The sequence below is a fragment of the Mobula birostris genome, chromosome 9 (genome assembly GCF_030028105.1).
Source record: "Mobula birostris isolate sMobBir1 chromosome 9, sMobBir1.hap1, whole genome shotgun sequence".
NCBI lineage: Eukaryota > Metazoa > Chordata > Chondrichthyes > Myliobatiformes > Myliobatidae > Mobula > Mobula birostris.
Window position 1 is genome coordinate 48,288,181 of NC_092378.1, and position 17,733 is coordinate 48,305,913.

At 40.9% G+C, this 17,733-nt stretch overlaps 1 protein-coding gene across 4 annotated transcripts in view; it reads right to left on the minus strand.

The window, feature by feature from the left end:
• LOC140202744 (V-type proton ATPase 116 kDa subunit a 4-like) overlaps window positions 1–17,733 on the minus strand; it is a 77,203-nt gene that overhangs the window by 46,936 nt on the left and 12,534 nt on the right. For 3 of the 4 annotated variants that reach the window (XM_072268010.1, XM_072268011.1, XM_072268013.1), the window contains exons 2-6: window positions 12,944–13,072; window positions 11,499–11,577; window positions 8,782–8,879; window positions 4,093–4,218; window positions 2,841–2,938 (exon numbers count right to left, since the gene is read on the minus strand). In XM_072268010.1, the coding sequence (XP_072124111.1) occupies window positions 2,841–2,938; window positions 4,093–4,218; window positions 8,782–8,879; window positions 11,499–11,577; window positions 12,944–13,060 (518 nt within the window). In that variant the 5' untranslated portion in view covers window positions 13,061–13,072. The remainder of the gene's footprint in view (window positions 1–2,840; window positions 2,939–4,092; window positions 4,219–8,781; window positions 8,880–11,498; window positions 11,578–12,943; window positions 13,073–17,733) is intronic. The other variant, XM_072268014.1, reaches the window with a different exon arrangement.

Consider the following 17,733-nt stretch of genomic DNA (forward strand, 5'->3'; position numbering starts at 1 on the left):
TCTCTGTCCACAGCGCTGGAGAACCCAGCTGAGAAACCATAGGACACAGGAGCACAGGAACTAACAGTAGAAATTGGTTATTCATTGCCTCTCTGTCATTTAACAAGATCACAATGTATCTCTTACTTCATCCCCACTAACATAATCCTCGACTCCCCTCTATCAAAAAATTGGTTGATCTCCATCCATGACTGAGCCTGTAACAGCTCACTTGGGTGCGGAATTACAAACATTCCGCTCTCCCGCTGAAGAAATTTCTTATGTCAGTGATAAATGTTTAACCACTTACGTTGAGACTATAACCCCTAGTTGAAAACACTTCAGTGGAGCAAACTGCAACTCTGCATCGACCCTGTCAAGCCTAGTAAAAATTTTACATTTTTCACCTGCTGTTCTAAATTATAGAGTAAAACCCTGGTCATTGAAATGTGAAAAAGATCACTTTCTGCAAACGTTCATCTCTGTTATCTACTAAAGGTTGTAGACAGGAAGAAGCGGGGGGGGGGGGGGGAGGAGGAGGCGGTGGGAAGCAGGAGGTTTTCTGAGTCAAGAATTATCCAAACCTGGTATAAAAATTCAATTTCCATTTGGCTCCAAGAAGACTGCACGTAGTAAGTAGGGATATATTATGATACTGCAGGCATGGGGTACTACAGTTTGGGACAACCACTAACGAATTAATCCCTGCAGTACTAAAAATCAGAGGCTTATAAAATCACGAGAGGCTTAGATTTTTTATTTTAAGAGATGTAGCATGGTATCAGGCCCTTCTGGCCCAATGAGCCTGTGCGGCCCAATTACAGCCATGTGACTAATCTACTAACCGATACGGCTCTGGGATGTGGGAGGACACCAGAATATCTAGGAAATCCAGGGTCACAGGGAGAATGGCATGAACTCCTTACAGTGGCAGGAATTGAACCTGGCTCACTGGCACTATAAAGCATTATACTAACCACTACACTATCATACTGCCAAGATAGTGGGCACTGTCTTTTATCCTCAAAGACTAATGAATAGATTTGAGGCAAGAGGGAAAACATTTGAAAAGGGATCTGAGGGGCAACATGTCACAGAGAGGGTGGTGCTGTATAGAATGAGCTGCCACAGGAAGTGGTCGAGTCAGGTACAACAACATTTAAGAGACAATTGTACAGGTACATTGATAGAAGTTTAGAAGGATATGGCCATCTTGGTCAGCATGGACAAGTTGGGCCAAAGGGTCTGTTTCCACACTGTATTTCTCTATGACATGATGATGCCACAACACATCAATGGGCAACTATCTGTTGATGAGATGGAAGTGTAACAGGGTCAGGGACACCTGACAAGGGCATCTCGTGCTAAGTTAATGTCAGACCTGCTAAATGAGGCAACACATGTTAAATCATTCATGTACAGATTCTTCCTGCCTTTACTGTGAGAATTAACTCCAGGTCTGATTAAGTTGAACCATTCATGGACATTGTATGCAGGGATACAAATAAGAACCAACAAGGGAAATGACTGGTTTGCAAGCAGTGAATGTCACAGAGCCCTGGGACCAGGGTTGGTTTATGCCAGTGGTTCCCAAATCTTTTTAGGGTTACCACCCCCTTGACTCCCAGACCCCATCCCCAGAAAACACCCCTCTCCCTTTCTGGTCATTACATAAGAACTATAAATAAGTTTAATTTACGATGCACAGCGAAAGAAAATAGGAACTGCAAATTCAAAGCAGTGGCAAATAATTGCAAAATTCATTCAAATCTATTTAAAGCTGCAAATAAAATTATTTCTTTATCTAATAATAACAATTTTCAATCAATTTTAGAGTAAACATTAATAGTCCAATTTCTCATTGCCTTTTCACTTTTCAATGAGATGGATGGGCTTGGTGCAGTGATATCAGCTTCTCAACAACAGGCTGAATGTCATTCAGGAGGCTCAGATCCCCACGTTCAGTAATTTGCGGTCTGTTTCATTGCTGTAAAAGAAATTGGGCAACTGCACTGAACATCTTGACCTTCCCCTACGCACCCGCCCGCCCCCCCCCCCCCCCCGCCACAGTGCAGAATAGTGTTCAGAGATTCCTTTCTGCAACCCAAAATTCTTGATAGGATTTTTTGGAACTTTAGCTCCAGTTATTTTGTAGCAAGGTTGGTTAGGAATGGATTTATTACCCAATCTGAAATTTAGATCAAGAGAAGACACTGAAGTCTGGCATTTTTTTTTTAAATGAAGCTCATCCACACAGGAACAGTGCACTTGTAGATCGTCTGGTATTCCTTCTTCCTCTTCCAACCCAGAGCGCCTCAAATTAGAAAAGGAAGCGATGACCAATATTACACTTAAACAGGGTTAACTTGGACAGAAATGCTGTCGTTTTGTATATTACATTGTTGAATAAAGGTACTTGCCCTACCCATGCCTCATGTATCATGCTCAGTTCAAGAGTCACAAATGTAATGGGAAAAGAGGAAAGTTCAGAGGTCATACCATCATTCAACCAAAGTTAACTAGGCATAAACTAAATTCCTGATGGATAAAAGCTTTTGGGTCCAAAGGTTTGAGCTTTGCCAGTTATTTTACATGCACTTCAGCAAGAAGCAGCATCCCTAATGGAGAGGTGTCTTACACTTCATAAAATGCAAGTGGAAATTCCCCATTGGAAAGTGATGAGAAATCACAGAACTGAGTGTTCTGGATTTCATACGACAATAACAGGTACATACTTTCAATGCAGTAATTCAAAAGAACATTTCATTACCTGAGCACAAAGACTGACACCTTTGAAATTAATTTCAGAACAACCAGACCTACAGCAGTGACCTGCCACGTCATCACTGCAGATGACTTACCCCAGTCTGCCAGGTGCAATCACTGCAGTTGCAGTCTGCAATTCCAACAGATGCATGGTGTCTTCACTAAAGAAATCTTCAGTTAAATTCGCTTCAGTCTGCAAGAAATAGATCTCTATTAACATATTCTGCAGAATAGCACACTACAACTCACAGCAGTCACTGCAATGGAGAAAGAGGCCTGTTGATCCACTAGAATCAGGTAACTGGAAGCAGAGGAATTTTGCATCTCCTTTTGGGGGATACTTAACATTATGACATTCATTTTTAAATCTGGATGGCTGAGATTTCTGAACAGTTGTTCCCCTGAGATTACTGATTTATTGATCTATGCTTCTGCTATTTCAAGTTCCTCGAACAATGTACCTGGAATATGGATCGTGTCCTACAACATACAGAATCCTGCTTATTGTACCCAGAGTATTACATCAAACTTTTAAAACTCTATTGCACCTGTCAAGAGTTTAACAAGAATCGGCACTCTTCCCCAAATAATCTGTTAGCTGCGCCAATTTTTTTCCTAAGAGTTGAACGAAGAATGAAAAATAACACACTTTTCCAAGAGATGGTATTTCATACACTAACAAAGATTGTCTTGCAATATTTGGTTTAGGGACAAAAATATTTTGCATTCGATGGCACCTTAAATGTAGAACACTTCACAGGAGTGTGTTACAAATAACAAGTCAATGTGGAAGATATTACAATGGATAATTAAAAGTTTGGTTAACAAGGCAAATTTACAGGATTTTTTTTTAGTGAATTCCAGTGCAAAAGAGAAAGGTGGGACATAATTTACCTTTCCTGATGCTCCAGCCGATTCTGACACAACTATTGGCCACGCCCAAATGCCTGAGAAAGTGATCTACCTTCTTGATATACTGCTGCCTTTGTAGCAAAGATACTCCCACAGCAGGGAGTTTACAAACTGACGCAGTAATGATGGAGGGACAGTCAGCATGCTGTGAAACTTGGTGTACTCCCTGGACTCTGCTTTCTGGTGCCAGAGATCACCAATTTGGGAGTAACTGTCGAAATTGCCTTGGTGAATTGTGGCATTATATCTTGCAGACCACTAACTCCTATGGCTGGGGTCAGATGCTTCAAGAATTCCCCCCCCCCACACAATATTTTATTCTTTCTATTTTTGTAATCATCCAGACATGAAGGCTTCCTACATAGAGTGAAACAGCGTAGAAAGATAATGCGGCATTTCAATCCTTTCATAGGGCGTGTCTGTGCTCCAGGTTACCTCAAAGAAGCCCTGTGTTTTCTTCAACAGGTGTTTGAGCTCAGTGAGCTCAAGAAAGTTTTGTTTGAGAGTCTGCTGGTTCTGGTTGACCTCCCTCAAATCATGCTCCAGCTTTTCCAGGACAACCTGTTGAAAAATAGGGTAAATCTTGCACTTAGTTGTCACTCAGACATTCAAGTGTCCAAAGATGACCTTTCACTCCAACAAATCAAAACATCGGATGTTTCAGTGCAGGGAAGTATTCCGCTGTATTAGTCCTCAGGCTTTACTGAAGCTAATCTGCTCACTGTATTGGACCTGGCCCAATACCTTCAGATCTTCTAAAGCCGAGGGGAGAGATGGGGAAACAAGTTTTTGAGCATTATATCATGAAGTGCCACATCCCAAGGCTCAGAACCCCACTGTCAAAGGCTTTTGAAACACTGTGTGTATGTTCAGAGACAGTTGGAAGTTGCTTGATTAAATATTTAAGATAAAAATATCTTAAAATGTGATTAAAAGCATATTACTTGAACATTTTAATGATTTTGAGATAAAATACTTTCCTGAGTGAATAAACCCATCCAAATTCAAAGTAGCTGACACCTTTCTTCAGCAAGTCACTTTCTAACCCTGGGTCAATAACAATCTAGCAAAGGATCAGTCAATGTACAAGCATCCAAAATGTAACGTACCTTGTAAATGTGTGAAAAATCAGAGATGTGTGGAGGAACCCAGTATCTCTCTGCTCACTTCTCTTTCACTTAGTGTGCTATATCTTCAGGAAAACTTATTTTAAAACCAGTGGAGTCAAAGTATTTGAGAGGAGCCTTGAGATTTGTTTGCTGTGAGGTAGTTATAAATGAGATAGACAAAGCAGCAGGGTAGTGGAGAAAGTGGCATACATCAGCAAGTTTAAAAGGGCAGGGGGCAGCAGAAAGCAGAGGACAGGGTGGGACTTTTTTTATTTATAAAGGGATTTACCCAGATGCAAAGCAGAACATTAATATCATTCTTCAGGAGGGATCCACCAACATTAGAGATTAGGAAAATAATAAAAATCAACCCATGTTGTCAGGTCAAAGAATCCTTTGTAGAATGAAGCCAAGAGATTGAAAATTCTTGCTTAAAAATACACACAATAAGAAGCCCAAGTCTTTCTAAAGTGACCATGTACCAGGCACAGCCTGGTAAAGATTGAAGAGCAAGTCATGTAGTCTTGGCAAAGACACAGTTCATAGGTGTTTCGTAATCATAGCCGAGTCTTTGCTTTGGGAAATGGAGAGCTAGATGTCTCAAGAAAAGATAAAACAGTACAAGCCCTTTGGCCCACAATGTTATGCTGACCTCTTAACCCATGCCGATATCATTCTAAATCTTCCCTCCCACATTGACCTCCATTTTTCTTTTACCCATGTGCCTATCTAAGTCTCTTAAATGTCCTTAATGTATCAGCCTCCACCACCACCGGCTGGCCATTCCATGTGTTTACTACTGTGTAAAAAAAGCTACCGCTGACATCCTCCCCATACTTACCTCCACTCACCTTAAAAGTTATACCCTCTCATATTAGCCATTGTCATTTTGGGCAAAGGTGCTGTCTTGTCCACTGCCTAAGCCTCTTATACACAGCTTAGTTTCACATTGCCTGTTAGTTTTAAATCAAGAAAACCAGGCATTTCCCAAGGTAGGTTCATTCATGAAAACACTCGCATTGATGAGAGTGAGCTTCCTATATTAATCTACAGGTGCAAAATCCACCCCACCCCCACATAATAGGAAAGTTTTAACCTATTACGCAGTATTAACAAAAGACTAAGTTACAATTGTTTGACACATTTAATAATCGAGGTATCCTCAAGTGCTTTACAGTCAATTAAATTCACTTCTCTTTTGAATATCATGTAGCTATTGTGGCAAATTACCAGATGACTGGTTCCTGTTGCGCTGGTTGAGGGATAGATTCTGGCCAGGACTTCAGGAACAAACATTACTTTTCTTAAATATTTTAAATTTACCCGAGTTTAACATTGCATCTGAAATGTCACTGATGTGATGAATATCACCCTGCATACCAAAACCTACTTGCTGCAGAACTGGCTCGAATTTCAAAGATTACAGATAGACATCTACCTTTGAACTGGTTTTCTTGTTTTCACTTGTACTCCCCAGTGTAGGAGGAAGGGATTAAAAAAAAGAGAAAACCAAAATCAGGTCACTGGGAATTGTTCCAAAATGGCAACACAGGTCTTGTCTAAATGGGGAAAATAAGCAGGAATAGAAATTCAAGTGAAGATATGAGGGCATGATAGCATATTGGAGAATGGTTAAAAACCAGAATGGGCAACTAAGTAGCTGTTGGGTAGTTATGGTTACAGATAATTTGAATAAATCGTCTTGAGGAATTAAATAACAACATGTTCAATTATCCATTCAGGGGAGCTACAAAACACCACAGAGTTTGCGTCATAAACGAGAAATTCTGCTGATGCTAGAAATCCAGAGTCACACATGAAATGCTGAGGAACTCAGCAGTTCATGAATCATCTATGGAAAGGGATGAAGAGTTGGCATTTTTCATCAGGCCCGAAAAGTTGATTTTTTAAAAAAATTCTTTTCCACCAGTGCTGCCTGACCTGCCGAGTCCCTCCAGCATTTTCTGTGTTATAGAGCTTTTATCAGACTGATGGCTCTTCAAGTGTCACATCCCATTCTGGTAACCAACAATCAACACTCAAGAACCAATGCAGATAATAGACAAGTGATTTCCTGTGTCAGGAATCCACATTACAAGTCCAGAATGGCTAGGACTGGCCAGTGAGAAATAGAGGCATCTGTGAAATGACTTTATAGAACCATACAAGGTAGTTAAGAATGGGGGGGGCGGTGCGCGAGGGGAAAACAGAAATTACCTGGATTACAGAATATGTACTTAGGTGCAAAGAGGTATTAATTCAGACAGAGAAGGCGCAACTAGATCAGAATCACAAAATTCCTAATATGGAGTGATCGATATTGAGATTAAATCCATGAACAATGTAGTGGAGCCAGGAAGCCTTGCATCCTCCAACAGTTGGAACTGATAACTGAGACATCTCTTAGTCCATCAATCAACTTTACTCAGACCAAGAAAAGGCTTAACATTAATATTACCACCCTCCCTCTCACCTACCTGACCTCACCTCCTTATGAACAGAAAAACACTACAGCTAGAAATGACTTTGGTTGTGAAATAGCTAGTTTGACTTCCAAAGGTCAGAAGATGGACCCCACCCCCATCACCTAAAATTCCAAGAATTTGGTGCAGTTTAAGTTTTACATGTTAAGCTTGTCTTTGTTTCTCACTAGCAACAATTTAATGTCAGTCAACGTGATGGGAAGCAGATAGCTTCATGATGGAAGTCCAGCTGTCAGACCCATAACATCATCTCCTCAATGACATTCACACATTTATTGTACATTTCATAGGACAAAGAACGAACTTTACAACAAGCAAGGATTAAAAGGTCCTGGAAGAAGAGTTCAAATTTTGATAGGAATGTCTTCCCACAAGACATGCATTTTCAGAAACTGAATGCACTGCTGTGAGCTCCAGAGATATTGTGGATGCACACAACAATAAACTTTGTGGAAAATGCATCCAAAGCAGAGGGTTTAACATAACCTCAATATTATAGTTGAGCCAAATGAACTGAGTGACTACAACTCCAACCAATTGCATTTAATTCTCTTGTAACTAGCAGATGGGAGAACCTGCTGGTGCATGCAGTCTGTCCTACACAATGCTGGTCTAAACATCCACTTTATCAGTAGTCTCATTCTGAGCAAGGAGTAGAACAAGACCACAAGACATAGGAGCAGAATTAGGCCATTCAGCCCATCTAGTCCTCTCCACCACTTCATCATAGCTGATCCCATATCCTATTCAACCCCATACATCTGCCCTCTCACCATCTCCTTTGATGCCCCGACTAATCAGGAATCTATCAACTTCCGCTTTAAGTATACCCATGAACTTGGTCTCCACTGCAGTCTGTGGCAGAGCATTCCACAGATTCACCACTCTTTCACTATATGTAAAAAAAAAATCCTCCTTACTTCTGTTCCAAAAGGTCGCTTCTCAATTTTGAGGCTGTGCCCTCTAGTTCTAGATATCCCCACCAGAGGGAACATCCTTTCCACAACCACTTTATCTAGTCCTTTCAACATTTGGTCGGTTTCAATGAGATTCTCACACATTCTAAATTCAAGTAAAGGCCCAAAGCTGCCAAATGCCAAAATATATTAAACTTTTTGTTTCTATCTCAGTCCCTTTAGCTGATTTAAACTGGTATCACAACGGTTGCAAAACACAGAACTGTACCAAAACCTTGGAGTTCAATGCTCCATCATTAAGGTGGGCAAAGAGAAGCAGGCACATTGTCAAAATGCATCAGTGCTGATTAATGGAGCATTTGGATCACATAGTAACAGAAAGTAACACATGTTCTCCTTGAATTCCTGAGAAGGGGACAGACCCTAGTTGTATCTCCATTTCTGCACCCTGCACAGAATAAGACTGCTGTTACTTCTGACATGGAACTGCTCTAACTAGTGATTTCAACACACTGGGAATTAGATGAGGATCTAAGATAAAACACTTTGATTCAGGAGAGACCACTCCTCGATGCAATGTGCATTAATGCTCTGAATCAAGGGCTCCGTTCTTACCTCCAGGTCAATCATGTCTTTTGGAAGAGGAGCCTGCGGATTTTCACCATCATCCTGGACGGCAATCATATCCCTCTCCATTTCAATCTCCAGAAATCCTGCAAACCCAACAGTACAAGACTCATACCAGAATAAGGCTTAGTATACTACCAGGGAGGCTTACAAAGAAAAATCACAAATGCTAGAAGTAAAAAAAAATAGAAAATGCCAAAAACACTTGAGGGACAACCAGTCTCTGCAGAGAGAGAGATGAAGGTTTCAGCTTTCAGCTTTCAGGCTGATAACCTTCCAGCATCATCAACTGGAAATTCTCACAGCTCCTCTCCCCAGAAATGCAGCCTGAGCTTGTGCCACTTAAGAGATCAAAAAAATAATCTACAGTCACAGAAAGTGTCCACAACAAATTTTAATTCCAAAGATTGTGGAATTGGGTGTCACATTGAAGAATGGATTGAAAGACAGCTGCTGAAAAGCATTATAAGAGTTTCTGAATCTAAAAGGAAAGGGAAACTGTTAAGGGCCAACATTCCCTGGGAGGACTATAGCTGGTCAATATAGACAGCTAAAATGCAGATTTATAAACAGGTTGTATAACATTGACATTTACTGCTGCTTCCAAATAGGGCAGAGTTAAAGGTACTGATCAAAAATATAGTAAAAGAAATAAGCTTGCAGAATGCAAAGATAAATGGCAAATTAAATTCAATGCTAGAGGAAGTTCATTTTCAAAGGAATTGGAAGGCCACATTCCTAAATTGGGTAGGGTGGCAACGATTTGTTTCAAACTAAAAAAAGACAAATTGAGGTTTATTTCTAGAGGAAAAGGATAAAGAAAAAGCAGAAACATTGCCATAAATTTAAATTATTTCCTTTAATTAAGATTGCACAGAGTTTTGGATTCCAGAGCCTTACACTGAAGTACTGTCAAAAGGGAATTATTAGGATGCTACATGAAAAAAAAGGGAAGATTGAGCAAGTTGGCTTTTCCCTTTAAGCCAAGTGAGGCTTGACAGACTAGAAAAAAACCTTTTTTAAACCTATATTGTCCTTTCTCTTTTCATACTTCTGTCAGTTCAAGTTGTCTGCAGAAATGCTACAGTTGGTAACTTCATCTAAACCAAGTTGTTTATATGCCTTTGTATCTGTACACTGGCTCGTGCCCCTTGTGTCCAATCACTAGTTTAACAGCTGTATTAAACTAGGGATTCCAAACAGGACACAGTTGAAGTACTGATCAAAAATATACCACAAGGAACAAGCAAAATGGCACATTTTTTTTAAATTGGGTTCTATCATTAATAATTTTTCATAATCATACCTGTTATTTTTACAGTCTAATAATGCCACTCAGTAAACAGCTCTTATTTAGATTTTGCCACATACAGTAATACAGTTAGCTGAAGTTTCATGGAAATAGTTAAAAGGTATATGACAAAATGTTCAACAGATTATATATTTAAATACAGAATAAATTAGAACACTAACAAATCTCCTACAGTACTATAAAACCGCATTAGTTCTTAATAGTTATCTGGAATTTATTCAGTGTACACTAACATGTTCTTTTGATGGACTGCAAATGGACAAAATCAGCGTGGACAATTGATTGCTTTCATACAATTCTATCGATGATTGCATCCTCCAAATCCTCATTTCAATTGTAACTTTCAAAATGATTGTTGATACCTTCAAGTTCTTTGTGGTTCCTTACTTGAAGTAGTGAAATAGTTTCATTTTCACTCTCAACCTTTCTGGCATCTCAAAGCCTGAATGCTTGAAACCACAGTGAATAAAACAGTTCTGAATTGTCTTACTGTTTACTTCTCACCAGCTATCAGTGACAAAAATCACTGCTTTTAGAACATAATCACACAAGTGACGCTGTTTAAAACCTGTTTGCTTAAGCACAGTCTAGTGTTTAATGGACACAAGACGTGCATGCAACTGATGCAAGTTAGAAAATGTTCAGCAACAGTCTCCTGCCCCAATTAAGCAGCGTTACATCCCAAATAAACAAAGGGAATCCCAGCTTTTTTCCCTCAATTTGCTTTTGTTGTTGTAGAATTGTCCCAAATGGAAAATCCTACAAAAAGTAGTGGATCCAGCCCATTCCATCATGGGTAAAGCCCGCCCCTCCATCGAGCAGAGCTACACACAGCGCTGTTACACAAAACAGCATCCATCATCAGGGACTCCCACCACCCAGGTCATACTCTCTTCTCTCTACTACCATCAGGAAGGTGGTACAGGAGCCACATGAATCACACCACCAGATTCAGGTACAATCATTACCCAACTATCAGGCTCTTGAACCAGTGGGGATAACTTCATTCAACTTCACTCGCCCCATCACTGAACTGGTCCCACGACCTACGGGCCCATTTTCAAGGACACGTCATCTCATGTTCTTAATATTGATTTCATCGCTTTTGCAGTTTGTCGTCTTTTGCACATTGGTTGTTTGACCACCCTGTTGGGTGCGATCTTTCATTGATTCTATTATAAAAGTTCTTAGATTTACTAAGTGCGTCTGCTGGAAAACTAATCTCATGGTTCTGTATGGTGACGTGCATGTACTGGATAATAAATTTACTTTGAACTTTTGAGAAACCCTTTCATCTGTTGCAGAAATTGAAGTATTTAAAGGGCTCTTCTATTAATTATGCTAGCCACAAGGCAGAAACAATTAATGTCACAAAAGCATTTTGGAGACTTACGAAGAATTCTCTCCATCACTTCACAGCGTCTGACCTCATTGACAAACTTCCGCTGGAACACATTGACACTTGCGTTCAGCTGTGCGAAGAAAAACACACTTGCTGCAGATTTGTTCTCCTCCAGTACATTTTATTACAACAGGAATCCCTCAACACCTCCCGCACGGTGCATTTATTCCACCACCTCCATTCCAGTTACTGACCATCACTTTCTGAAGTCACAAATTTAAAAGGCCCCATCAAACAATGACATATTCACACCCACATTTACCAGATCTCTTGGTAGCTCACTTGGCCACCAGCAACAGGAAGATCCCAGTGTTAATCAATGACCCACTGATGAACGGGTGGAACACATACAGGCTACACTTACCTTCGGAATTGGAGAACCAGCACCGGTTGTGTGATTTGCAGCCTCACAGAAAACAATCTTAATTCTAGTTTCAAGCTACCATTTGGTAGACCTGTCAGGGTAACCTACCCATACTGATCCAACAAGTCCTATACACTTTCCATCCTTGTACCTAACCCGAATGTGGTGCTGGTGGGAAACCAATTCTATTCCAGGAAGAAGTGGTGGTGGGGGGGGGGGGGGAACATGGACGAGTAGAGGAAAATTAAAACAAAAGACATTTGAGTGGAAGAGATTCATATCCTACTAGATATCACTAAAAATAAATCAAATATCACAAATGCACCCTTATAAAGAACAAAACCTCCCTTTGCACCATAAAGCATAGAAAGACAGCATAGGTTGCTTGCAAAAGGTAGCATAACGCTATTATATACCCAGTTTTATTTCTGCCGCTGTCTTAAGGAGACTGCATGTTCTCCCCGTGACCATCTGGGTTTCCTCCAGGTGCTCCAGTTTCCTCCCACATTCCAAAGACGCATGGATTTGCAGGTTAATTGGTCATGTGGGTGTAATAGGGGGTGTGGGGTCATTGGAGTAGAAGGTGCTATTACTTTGTATATCTAAAATAATTTTTTTTTAAAAAAAAGCCACATCTTTTCACATTGTTGGGAGGCTACATACACACACCTCAAGTATCATTTGAATACATGTTGGCTTATTTCGCGAGTCGATTTAGTGCACTACACTGTGAAACTTAAAACAACCACAAACAGAAGCAAACACAGTGCCAGCTGGCTGCAGCTTCACAGGTAGAAAATGGAGAAGGGCTGAACTTTGAATTAGTTCACCAGTGCTAACACTTCCCCTTGAACATTGCGGAACAGAGCCTGGTACTGAGCTTTGGAGACTGCGTTTGCTGAGCAGCTCCTCAGCAAGTGAAGCACCCATTCCTAAACAATGTGACACGAGCTGATAAGAGGCAGTCAGGCTGTTTGAGAAGTGGGAACAGTAAATACTCAACTTGCCAGTGATGACCCTTCCCCGCAATAGATTTTGAAAAAATGGGAGGCTGTGGTTAACGGCTACTCACATCACGAAACTGCATGAAGCCCAACTCTCCCAGCTCAGAAATGCAGCAATAGGCAGCCTCCACTTGCAGGAATAGTTGGGTCAGACACATCTCCTCACTTCGGAATAATGATGCCATCCTGCTGTTTCACTGAGGAAAATTTAAAGAATGCAATAAGTAAATGCGACTTAGGGGGAAAAATAATTTGTTTTAGCTGCAAGGGAGAAAATAATTCAAGATTGTTTATGGTCTTTCTTCAGTACACAAGTGTAAAGGAGAACAAAATGGTTGTTACTGCAGATCAAAAGAAATAAAAACACAATAAGCATAAAATAGAAAAAGTATAACTATAAAAACAAGCCTATAAAACACAATGTACATGTAACTGAGTGGCTGTAAATATACAAGATTAGTTTGTATACATAGATTGCATGTACATAAAGTGACAAGTGCAGGAGTATCTGTGCATAGGGTAACTGACAGGAACTTATAACATAGCGAAGTGACTCTTGGCAAGGCAAAAGCTTCTCAGTAATAGCAGGGCATATCCTATCAAAAAGGCAACTCTCCACATTACAGTTTATGATTTCACTTGATGAGTCTGATGCAGGATTTTGATCAAAAATGTCTAAAATTCCTTCCCTTTACACCCCCTTCACTAAAGATCGTTCAACCTGCTTTTCTTCCAAATGTCAGTATCTGCTGTCTCTAGATTCCACCACTGCAATCTCCATAAAGATCATTTAAAAGGACCTCCACCTTTAATATCTTCTTCCTGTTGCCACCACATGCCACTGAGGAGGGGCTATTGGACTCAACACCAAGCAGTGACTTGGTGAGGGCAGATAAACCACTGGCGGGGGGGGGGGGGGGGTGGTCACAGCCCAAAATCTGGAGGTGTTCAGTGTCATGGAAATTCAAGATCACATGGGTGCATCATAACATGAATTATAGAAAATTTATTTTTAGGAGCCTTTTAGACTATATCTATTGAAAAAGAACAACCTACTGTATCCCACACCCCAATACCTGGTCTAGGTCCATGCAGATCACAATCCTGCAGCTACACACCCAAATCCTGATAGCTTCTCCTCCACTACCCTTTCAGGCAGCAAGTTCCAACCCATTGTCTAAATCTTTCATCTCCATCTAATCCCTGTTTTTTTTTTGTTTTGTTTTTTTTTTAAAGTTCACTCCCCCTGGTTTTGACCCCTCTGCCAAACGAAATTGGTCCTTAATCCCCTTCCATAGGCCTCTAATGATTTTATACCCCTCAATATCCCACAGCCACCTCTGAGATTTATCCAATCTTTCCTCATTGCCACCATTTTCCAGTCCAGGCAACATCCTTGTTAATCTCCTCCACTCCCTCTCCAATCACAGGGTGGTAAATAGGAAACTCATGGAGTAACAGAGGCAATAAGGAGAGAGAGGCTCAAGAGCCAGGGAATAGGGATGACCAGAGGAATGGTGGATCATCTGGAAAAGGAATGTAGATTGGAGACCAAATGGGGAATGTGGGAAAACAGGGGATAAGTGGCTGGGGAAAGAGAGAGAGAGAGATGGAAACTGGAGAGTGTTGATTCAAAGGAGGGATAATAAGGAGGGAATGAGATCATGGGAAGATAGAGGCTCAGCTTGTGTCAAATAACACTTAGTATGGGGAAGGGAGACTAGTAAAAGAGGCTCAAACATAGAGAGGGATTGAGGCATGGGGTGTGTCTGGAAACCAGAATTCCCTGCAAAGGCAAGAGAGCAACACCAAGGAGATTGATGCAAAGAGCAGAGAGAGGAGCTGTTAAACAGGAGACCTGGATAAATGGTGAAAAATCATCATTACAGGTGGAGAAATGAAGAACAAGACAGAGACAAAAGATTCTCACTGAAGAAAATACATGGGAAGAGGAGGAATACTCTTAAAGTGTGTGCTGTAAGACTGAGTATTGAGTTACAGCCTAAACAAAAACAATAAGGGAATGAAACTGGCCTCCACAACCCAACTTTGACTTGTAAAGTCCAAGGTCAGACAGGCTCAACTTCCAAACAAAACTGCAATTCGTACAGCTAGGGAGATTGAAAGAGCACATTAGGGAATGTAACACAATACAATGGGTGCAGAGAATATTTCAAGACAAATATTAATTAGGAAAAGGGTTTACCACTACTTACAGGTCAGATATCAGGGCTTTACACCTTATGAGTGAATTACTGCATCATTGTTGGTTATTTCATTAAACTAAGCATTACTAGCATTATTATTAGTAATCAGTCCAAGGTCAAAGCATTACCATTAGTTGCCTCCCTCTTTACCTGCTCACAGATTCCTGAATCTTTTTATACAACAGGACACACTACACCACCACACAATAAAGTAAAGGCAACAATACTGGCAAAAGTCATGTGACTGATATCATGTGATGAGGCACCACCTGCTTGCCTATCATGTGACTAAACATTCACGGGTCCATCCAATCAGCCATGCCAATACTAATCTCTGTTCCAATGTCTGGGTATTGTTCATTAGGGATTTTATGACTGCTGCTTAAGAAACCTGATTGAAACTTACAGCATGTAATTTCTCTGTTGCGTTAGAAATAGCAGGTAAAAATAGAAGTAATTGTTTCTTTGTTAACTAGGAAGCATTTTCTAGGCTGCGTTAGAAAAATAAGAGCAACACGCAAAATGCTGGAGGAACTCAGCAGGCCAGGCAGCATCTAGGAAAAGAATACAGTCGTATAAGACTGCCAAAGGGTTTCGGCCCAAAATGTCGACTGTATTCTTTTCCATAGATGCTGCCTGGTCTGCTGAGTTCCTCCAGCATTTTGTGTGTGTTGCTTGGATTTCCAGCATCTGCAGATTTTCTCTTGTTTGTGTTAGAAAAATAAGAGCCTTCTTCTCTAATTCTTCCCTGATTCCTAAACCAAATCTTACTCCTCTTTTCCATCATCCCAACTCAACAGCACCTTCCTGATCTTCATCACTACGAAGAAGAAGAGGAGGTCCTTAATGAATACTTTCCTTCTGTATGCACTAGTGAGAGTGACTGTGTAGAACAGGATAATATGCTGGGATGTGACAACATTAGGAAAGAGGATGTGCTGGAACTTTTGAAAAACATTAGGATAAAAAAATTCCTGGGGGCCAGATGGAATTTACCCCATGTTGTTATGGGGAATGAGGGAAGAAATACTGCACCTTTGGCAATGATCTTTGCATTAGCAGCAGGTGCAGGAGTAGTGCCTGAAGATTGGAGGGTGGATCCTTATTCCTTTGTTCAAAAAAGGTCATGGAGATAATCCTGAGAATTAAAGATGAGGGAGTCTTACACCAGTGGTGAGCCATCTATTGAAAAGGTTTCTTAGTGACAGGATTTACAAATATTGGGAGAAGCATAGTTTGATTAGGGAGTCAGCATTGCTTTGTGAGGGGCAGGTCATGTGATCCTGTTTGAATTCAAGGAAGTGACAAAACAAATTGGTGAAAGTAGAGCAATGGATGTCACGCTTATCGATCTTAGTAAGGCTTTTAACAAGGCTCCCCATGGTAGGCTCATTCAAGAACTCCGGAGGCATGGGATCCAGGCAAACTTGGCTGCATGGATTCAAAATTGGCTTGCCAGTAGAAGGCAGAGGGTGATAGTGGATGAGACGTGTTCTGTCTTGTGGTCCATGTTTAGCAGTGTTTCACAGGAATCTGTCTGGGACTCCTACTCTTTGTGATTTTTATAAATGATTTGGATGAGGAAGAGGAAGGGTGGCTTAGTAAGTTTGCAGATGACGTGATGGTTGTGGAGAGTGTAGAATATCGTCAGCGGTTAACATGGGACATTGACAGAACACAGAGCTAGGCTGAGAAATACTAGATGGAGTTCAATCTGGAGAAGTGTGAAGTGATGCACTTTGGAAGGTTGAACTTGAAGGCAAAGTACATGGTACTTTGCACAAGGCTGAGTTTTTAGCAGTGTGGAGATACAAAGGGATCTTGGTGGCCACGTCCATCAACCCCTCAAGGTTGCCACACAATTTGTTAGGGTGGTTAAGAAGGTGTATGGTGTGCTGCCCTTCATTAGTCAGGGGATTGAGTTCAAGAGCCGTGAGATAATGTTACAGCTCTATAAAACTCTGATTAGAACGCACTTGGAGTTCAGCTCTGTTCACCTCATTACGGGAAGATTTGTGGAAGCTTGGAGAGGGTGGACAGGAGATTTACCCAAAATGTTGACTGGATTAGTGATCATGTTAGGAGAACATGAGCTTTTCTCTTTGGATTGGAGGAGAATGGGGGATGATTTGTTAGAGGTGTTAACATGATTAATGATATAGAGAGAGTGGACAGCAAACACCTTACTCCCAGTGAGGCAATGAGTAATACAAGAGAGCATCATTTTAATCTGATTGCAAGACTGTATAGGGGGGATTTCAGAGGCAAGTATTTTACGCAGAGTGTGGTATGAGTGTGGAATGCCCTGCTAGAGGTGGTAGAAGAGGCAGATACATTAGGACATTGAAGAGACACTTACATAGGGACATGGATGAAAGAAAAATGGTGGGTTAATTGGGAGGGAAGGGCTAAATTGATCCCAGAGCAGGTTAAAAGGTCAGCACAATATTGTGGACCAAATGGCCTGCATTGTGTTGTACTGTTCTATACTCCGTGAAGGAGACAGCCTTCAAGCACAGGAGAGCACCACCACCTGAAGGTACCCTACTAGGTCACACGTGCCTCGATTTGGAAAAATATCACTAATAGCAGAGTGAGAGCTCCTTCACCTAAAGGACTGCAGTAATCAATAAATGCTGGTGACATATGGG